The sequence below is a fragment of the Triticum dicoccoides genome, chromosome 5A, assembly GCF_002162155.2.
Source record: "Triticum dicoccoides isolate Atlit2015 ecotype Zavitan chromosome 5A, WEW_v2.0, whole genome shotgun sequence".
In the NCBI taxonomy this organism is placed as follows: Eukaryota; Viridiplantae; Streptophyta; class Magnoliopsida; order Poales; family Poaceae; genus Triticum; species Triticum dicoccoides.
The window spans coordinates 657,781,978-657,790,140 of NC_041388.1; the positions used below are offsets into that span (position 1 = coordinate 657,781,978).

Consider the following 8,163-nt stretch of genomic DNA (forward strand, 5'->3'; position numbering starts at 1 on the left):
TCCCTCAAAAATCTGGGTGTCATCTCCTCCTATATTTCCTCCTAAAATTGACGTACTTGAGTGCTTATCCCCTTCATCTCTCTATCCCACGTACGACAAACGATATAAAAAAGAGAAAGAAGAAAATGAGTCGGCCTTTCTATGCCTACGGCTGCCGTCGGCATAGTCTGAGGTATGCCGACGGCCTTTCTATGCCTACGGCTTTCCCTAGGCCGTCGGCATAGCTCCGTCTATACCGACGGCCCCGACAAAAGGCCGTCGGCATAGAATAGGCCGTCAGGGTAGCCAATTATTCCGGTAGTGTGATGTTGGCCTCTCTCCTCCCTAAAAAAACTGGGTGCCATCTCCTCCTAGAACTGATGTACGTGAGACTATAATGTCTATGTTCAGATTTTGTGATAATATATGAACAGATCGTAGTGTACCCTCTGCAATTCATTTCTTTTTTCATGTCACTATATTAAGAATAGAGAAGCCATAGCATGTAGTGCATAATAACCGGCTGCTAATAAGCTCCCTCCTGTCAGAGCGGTGAAGGGCTTCTTCCTAGCACGTGGATGCCCTGTCTTTGGGGAAGTCCGATTACAATTTATAATTCGAGATAATTGAGCAGCTCATACTTGAGTGAATAAACTACTACTGCAGTAATAATCTTTTTTGGATTGCAACATACAGTGTATAAATGTGAAGGTCTACAAATTTTGAGCATATAATTGTTCTCACTATCAAAATTTGATTACCTACCAAAGAGATGGCAGTTAATTCCATATGATTTTTTAACTACCAGGCTACTAAGGAGTAAGGACTCTTTATGCAACCAGGATATATAAATGCGACATCAAAGCTTCTTAGAATTTTCGAATTTCACAAGAACGAATCATTTGGCAGAGAAACACCACGAGTCACCTGCCCATTGTGAACTCTAAGAGTATTGATGTATGTACTGAAGTTCATCTCTGCGTCAGTGCGTGTTGCTTCTTTTTTTCTCATCGCGATGAAGCATCCATGGTCTGTTTATTATTTTTACTTCTTTGATTACTCCCCAAATGTTCCGTTCCATGTGGTAGCAACTGCTTTTTCTTATTCACAGAAAGCACCAGATTAGAGCATCCACATATGCATGTTCCAATACTAGGTCAGTGGTCACTTACCTGTCTCTCCCTAAGCTCTACCTCACCAGCAGAATAACTCGGTACAAAACAGAAGTAAACTGCTTTTGGTGAATTCTACATTACAACAAAGCCATGTAGAAAAATACCTGAAAAGCCATGTAGAAAGTATCCTGATTCTGACTTTTGTAGTCTTGAAATCTAAATTTAACAAACTGAGAAAATACCATCATTTATTTGAATTATTTAGTCTAACCGAGATCACCCAAAAAATGTTCAAATAGTAAGAACCAATCATTTCAAACTGTATGTAACCTTCAGCAAGCGCCCACCGGCTTTAGGTCCATGCAGGTAAGCTATGTGCTCACCTCTCCCTGCTAGAGTGCTAAATCGTGTCAGGTTTTTATAAGTATTTTGCATATTATCGACTGTGTGTTGCTCTATTCTGATAAAATAAAGATACTTGGAAGTTGGAAGTTCACGAGGACCATTTTGGACGGAGCAGTTGCAAAATAATTATCATCACACAGTGTGAAACATTGCTATGCTCATTAATTTTAAAACAAATTATTTAGTAAAACTTATATGGCTAGGATAGTCTTATATGCACACCCTCAGAGATACCACTGTTGTGGTAGCATATCTGAAGGAAAAGGTTCTTCACATTTGGTCGATGAACTTGGAAGCAAATTTAATAATATCTTCCTATTCACAAAATCTTGAACTTAAGATTCATTACTGTCCAGCTTTTTCGCTATAATATGTTGTTTGATTTTGGTCCCCACATGAGAACCAATTGACCAAAGACCTATTGGATGGCAGAAAATACAAAACATAAGAATATGGAAAGCTGAAGATTGAGCTATCACATGGTCATGTACGTTGCTCCTGTTATATTTCAGATAGTATGGTTTTGTCAGATGATTACTTTGGATATTGCACCTGAATAAATTATATGAATTTTGTAGGATAGGAAGTAGTACTCTTGGTTTCTTCTACAGTATTTCGTTGCAGAGGAAAACCAAATTATTCTACATGAGACCAAAACCATAAGTACCGGTACCATAGACATTAAGAAAACCTAGATGGTGGTAAAATGGACAGAATAAATGATAAAGTATTTATGTTACATGACAATATTTCAAAGTATCTCCACGCAACAAAAGTGTAATTTTGTTTTGGTACCAAATCTAACAATTTGGTATTATGTGCATGCAGACTACGGTTGTTAAGTTTTAAATGATGTACACGGTTGTTTTGAACAAATGAGGCATAATGAAAAGTTCATTGTTATTAAGAACTCCATAACAAGAAATAATATAAGAGATTTTAATTAATGAAGTATTCTGAGTTTTCTTATACTCTCTTTTAAGTTGAAGACATGTGGCTTATATTTCACACAAGTTAGCGCTTTGTTTTTTTTGCATATGTGCATTTCTTGCTAGAAATCACTATTTGCTAAATCAGATTATTTTTTATATCCAGCATTCATATAATTTTTTCCCACAGACAAGGGTTTAACTGATGTATTGTTCAAAAGACTAGCCCGTGCGGACGCACGGGTTGATGACTAGTTCTTCTAATGCAAGTTTTCCATGCGTGCGGATGGATACATATACATACCAAGATCAATCACCTAACACTATGCGATTAATCTGCATATATGCTACCTCGACTCACTAGTCAGCGCTGGATCGACGCATGATGCATATGAGTTTCATACGCTTGCAGTTGCAGAAAACAGCACTAGGTGAGTACTATTCTTTTCCGGTCTAGCTGCAATCTGGCACTCACTGTGTCCGACTCTTCTTAATCTGAAGCATCAATCCTTGTTACTACTTGCGGATCCCCATGAATGGGTGAATGATCGAGCTCATCGGCAAATGGGAAGGCTACACTTGTTGGATCCTGCAGCTAGCATGTCAATCAAATTTGTTATCTCTTGTCTAATCTCACTAATCAGTCATAGACCATCAAGAGTGGAATTTATGTTTAATTAAGCTCACTGGTAGCTAGCTAGCTAGCAACTAGAGAGAATAATTAATCATACGTAAGCGAGTGGCACAAACCCTTGCTCGACGATCAACATTTTTAGATAAACAATATGCAGGGATAAAGGAGAATATTTGAGACGAAAGATTGCACCGAATAATTTATTTGCATGGAAAAGACAGCTGGGTTTTAAATTTTTGAAGGATCAGAACGAATAGAATAGTTGAACAACACGATGTGCTGAGATCTTGCACAATTCGAGTGTGTAAAGCTTTATGAGCGATCCGTTAGTAATCAAATGGCCAGCATGTTTGCTCAATTTGCAGAAAGGAGATACATATGGAGAGAAAAGGCCAGCTACTGTACATGTAGCTCACATAGATCTAGCCCATCATCCAAAGCACTGAAGCTTCGCAGTACTTGCAAATTGGACTACTAAATTTGCATGACAGCAGACATGTCCAGCTACATGCATGACCTAGAAAGGCCTTGGTGGGGAATTAATAATCTACACCATGCAATGCATGCATACGCCATTCCATGCATGCATTATAAAAGATAATTCAACCTCATCTCTCTCTGTCTCTATGCACAAGCACTAAGGCTAGTAACAGATAGTTTATTTTGCTCTTTATCCCTATGTACCTAAAGTTACCTACTCATATGCATGAGACTGCCTACCTATACCATACTTGTTTAACTTTGGTAAGGTAGAGAGAAATTGGGAGAGAGAGAGAGAGAGAGAGAGAGAGAGAGAGAAGGGGAATTCTTCACCACCACTACTTGGCAAGACCAAGATGAGACCAAGACTAGTAAGACCAACTTTTACTGATTCATCCCTTTCATCAATATTGACATAAAGTTGCACCTGCAGCCATACATGCACCGGAACACCCCAAGACACAAGTGTTGCTCATTTTGATAACCTCCAGCCAGCCAGCTCCAATTCACTGTTTTGTTTGGTTGCTGATGAACCCCAGTTGCCAGAAATGCAAGCCTTCCAAACAGTAGAGACATACAGTGACCGTCCATGATGCAGTCCACATCAGCTCCTAGGGTTTCCAACTTTCCTCATGCATGAAACGACCCATGCATTCTCTCATCACCACGTCTCACTCCACCTGACCACCTAAGGTACTAACTAAGCCAAGCTAGGCCAGCCACACCCATACATCCACCTCACACACACATTCCCTTGCAGGCTAAGGAACCCTCTCTCTTCTCTGTAAGCTTCCTTCCCCATCGCCTCTCCATATGTTTCACATCCCAAATATATAATGCAAGGACACCACCACTAAGACAAAATATAAATAAAGAAAGAACAAGGCTAGCTACCACCCTTGCCGCCCTCCTTTTTATTCCTCTCGCTTTCATTCCCCCCTGTCCCTCTCTTTCCCTTTCTTCCATCTTCCCCCTCCCCCAGCCCTCAGCTCCTTGTGAGAGGAGAGGAGAGCTCCATTCTTGTGTGCAGAGAGATCTATTGGCCCAGCTGCTAGTGGGTGGTGTTATTCTCCATCGATCCACCTTTAGCCCTCGCCATCCACCCTTGCTTGCATGATCCCCTCCCTAAAGCACCTATATACCCCTCGTCTCTCTCCCGGCCCTCTCCCGCAAAGAAGCAAGGAGGAACAAACAAACCGAAAAGGAAGAAGCAGCCACTCCAAGTAGGAAAAAGATCAAAAGAAACCAAATTCTATACCACACCACCACCACCACCACCACCACCATGGTCTTTTCTTCGGTTCCCCTCTACCATGATCCACCCAATTGGAACCAGAACCACAACCAGCAGCAGCAGCAGCAGCAGGTGAATTGCCTTTTCTCTCTTATAGATAGATGGATGGCTTCTTTGTGAAAAAAGAGCAAAAAACCAGCTGGGGAAATGGAGAGGAGATATTCCTCTGCGCTCTTTTGCGAATTAAATCCCCTTCTTGAATATTCACACTCCTATGGCTTTTTAGTTGCTATGCTTTTGCTAGTTTTGTGTGATTGTGATTAGTTTCTCAGCTTTGATTCTCTTGCTTTTCGAGTGTGTTTTGATTGTAAACCATGGTGCTTCCAGCAGCAGCAGCAGCAGCAGCAGCAACTGAGCCACCATGGCCAGATGTTTGCAAGCGGGGGCGGCGGGGGCGGAGTGGACATGCACCACCACCACCACCAGCAACAGCAACAGCAGCAGTATCAGCAGCAGCAGCAGCACCAGCACCAGCACCAGCTGCGGCCGCCCGTGCCGCCGCCCGGGGCGTTGATGGCTCCGAGGCCGGACGGCATGGGTAGTGCGGTTGCTCTGAGCGGCGCAGGTGGTGGTGGTGGTGGTGCCGGCGGAGGTCCAACGGGCGGCGCGGTGGTGCGGCCAGGGTCGATGACGGACCGGGCGCGGATGGCCAAGATCCCGCAGCCGGAGCCGGGGCTCAAGTGCCCGCGCTGCGAGTCCACCAACACCAAGTTCTGCTACTTCAACAACTACTCCCTCACGCAGCCCCGTCACTTCTGCAAGACCTGCCGACGCTACTGGACCCGCGGCGGCACGCTCCGCAACGTCCCCGTCGGGGGCGGCTGCCGCCGCAACAAGCGCACCAAGTCCTCCAAGTCCTCGTCCTCCGCCGCGTCCGCTTCCGGTGGCGGGACGTCGTCGTCCACAACATCGTCCACGACCACGGCTGGGGGTGCCAACGGCAACGGCAACGGCAACGGCAACGGCAACGGCAGCAGCGCGGCCGCGGCGGCCGGGGCCATGATGTCTTCTCAGGGCCAGGGGCACGCGCAGATGCCATTCTTTGGCTCGCTGCACCCGTTGGGCGCCGGCAGCGGGGATCACTACGGCACCGGCGCGTCGAGGCTAGGGTTTCCGGGGCTGATCAACTCGCTGGATCCGGTGGACTACCAGCTCGGTGGAGGCGGTGCCGCGGCCGCCGCCATGGGGCTGTCCGAACAGTGGCGGCTGCCGCAGATGCAGCAGTTCCCCTTCTTCGGCCGCGCCGACGGCATGCATCAACAGCAGCAGCAAATGGCTGGCCTATACCCGTTCGACGCCACTGACGCGTCCGGCTTCGCCGGAGAGATGATGGGCGGCGTCGGCGGATCCAAGCAGCTGGTGCCCGGATCGGCAGGGCTGATCACGCAGCTCGCGTCGGTGAAGATGGAGGACAACCCGCCGTCCAACAACGCTATGGCGGGCGCCGCCTCAGCCAGGGAGTTCCTCGGCCTCCCCGGCAACATCCAATTCTGGGGCGGCGGCAACAATGGCGCAGGCGGCAACGACAATGGAGGAAGTCACAGCAGCGGCACCGTGGCTCCAGGCGGCGCCGGCGGAGGAGGCGGCTGGGTGGATCAGCTCCCCGGGTTCAACTCGTCATCATCGGGCAACATCCTGTGACTGTGAGACCGGCCGCGCCACGGCCGCGCATGCATGCATGGTGGAATGGAGTCGACCTCTCTGCAAAAGGTAGCCCTATATATACAAGCTCCGAATTGAAGCTTAATTTTAGCCATGGCTTCCGATCGATCGAGAAAAAGAAAAGAAACAATGGAGTTGTGGTGGCGCATACAAGATCATTGCCGGTCGATCGAAATTAGTTTTATTCTACTCTCGAGTGAGTCCTAGCTATATCTCCATGCATGCTGTTCTTGTACCGTCTTAATTAGGTTCTTTCTTGGTACTCCTATTGTTTAAGGTGCTGGATTTTCTATATTCTTGGGTCTCCTTAATTCTCCAATGTCATTGTAATGCACGTTAATTGGTACCAAGTTTACTAGCTTGGTGCAATTAATGTGTTCATGGTGGAAGGTTATATACTTATATAAATATATCTATGAGCTAGAATATTGAGTTGGTTTCAGTATATTGGTGCAATCTTCATACTCCATGTATGAGTAGCTTGGAATGTTTCTACTCGCTTATTTTTTATGTGCTTTGTGTATATATATGTATGAAATTTTTTTAGTCCATAATGCATGCATGCTTGCAATTTCAATAGATGTTTATATCATGAGGTTTCATTTATCATTCAATCAAAAATATCCAATATAATGAATTTAACTTACCATTTGTGAATGATATAATTAGGTTGATTGTCATTGCTATCATCTAGTAATTTGCAATTATTCCCTAGAAATTTAGTTTATATGTGCCCATTTATCAAATCTAGTCTTGCTCATGGTACTCGAATTTTCTTATAAGAGCATGTGTAGTTGCATAGACAGGCACCCTATTGCTAAAACAGATTAATTAGTAGGCTTGTAACGAAGATATCCTCTGTTAACCATCTTCTTGTATAGTTGCATGTAGAAACGTGTATATTTTCATGGATAAAACATTATATACAAATTGCAAGCACTGAATACAAGACATTAGCCACCTAGGTTGATGTGGAGGGGAAGCATGCAAAGTAACTTCTGAAAGCTACTAGAGTGGCAGCATTCCTAGCTCAATAGGCACACAATGATTGCAAATGCAAATACTTTCATCTATATTTTTGCTAATTAGGGCAAAAGAGTGAAGCAAGTGTAAATCCTTGGAAGTTCTAGCTGGTTCCATTTCTCCTCTTTTGAGGGAAAGCATCACACCCACATACACATTATTCTGATATATAAGCAGCAATAGTGCAAGTGATCATGATCAGTAGTAGAACTGTAATAGTGTAATACTACTACTAGTACTAGTAATAGTGACCCACACCTCTTCATGCATGCATGCATGCATGCATGGTCCTGATCTGCTCTCAAAATGGTGTAGGTTCCTAGGTTTCCAAGCACTAATCTCCATTCAAGGCCTTTCTCCTGCCAATGTAATCATGGCATGTCCCCACAGTGCAGGCAGAGAGAGACATGAGTGAAGCTAGCTAGGGGCCAGTGATATGGTGCAGCAGAGGGGAGGGGTGGCTAGCTAGCAATCTCCTTAGTTGTGCTCAAAGAATCTGTTTCTTACGTTTCTTTTGCCGTCTTTAACTTTAGCCAGCTTCCTCGGTTTCGAGGAAGCAACTTTTACATGTCTAGATGTTTGAAGCCAACCATTGACTGCCACATGAAAGTGTACGCGCGCATACCCTGCTGAAACTGCATG

At 44.8% G+C, this 8,163-nt stretch overlaps 1 protein-coding gene across 2 annotated transcripts; it reads left to right on the plus strand.

The window, feature by feature from the left end:
- Positions 1 to 4,443: 4,443 nt before the first annotated feature.
- LOC119303818 (dof zinc finger protein DOF2.4-like) lies at positions 4,444 to 6,989 on the plus strand. Of its 2 annotated transcripts, none has more exons than XM_037580969.1 (2): positions 4,444 to 4,908; positions 5,167 to 6,989. In XM_037580969.1, exons 1-2 carry the CDS (start codon positions 4,828 to 4,830, stop codon positions 6,475 to 6,477), a joined length of 1,392 nt encoding a protein of 463 aa, XP_037436866.1. In that variant the 5' UTR covers positions 4,444 to 4,827; the 3' UTR covers positions 6,478 to 6,989. The 2 variants fall into 2 exon arrangements, with proteins under 2 accessions (XP_037436866.1, XP_037436865.1); XM_037580968.1 differs by having other exon boundaries at positions 4,445 to 4,908; positions 5,164 to 6,989.
- Positions 6,990 to 8,163: the final 1,174 nt, after the last annotated feature.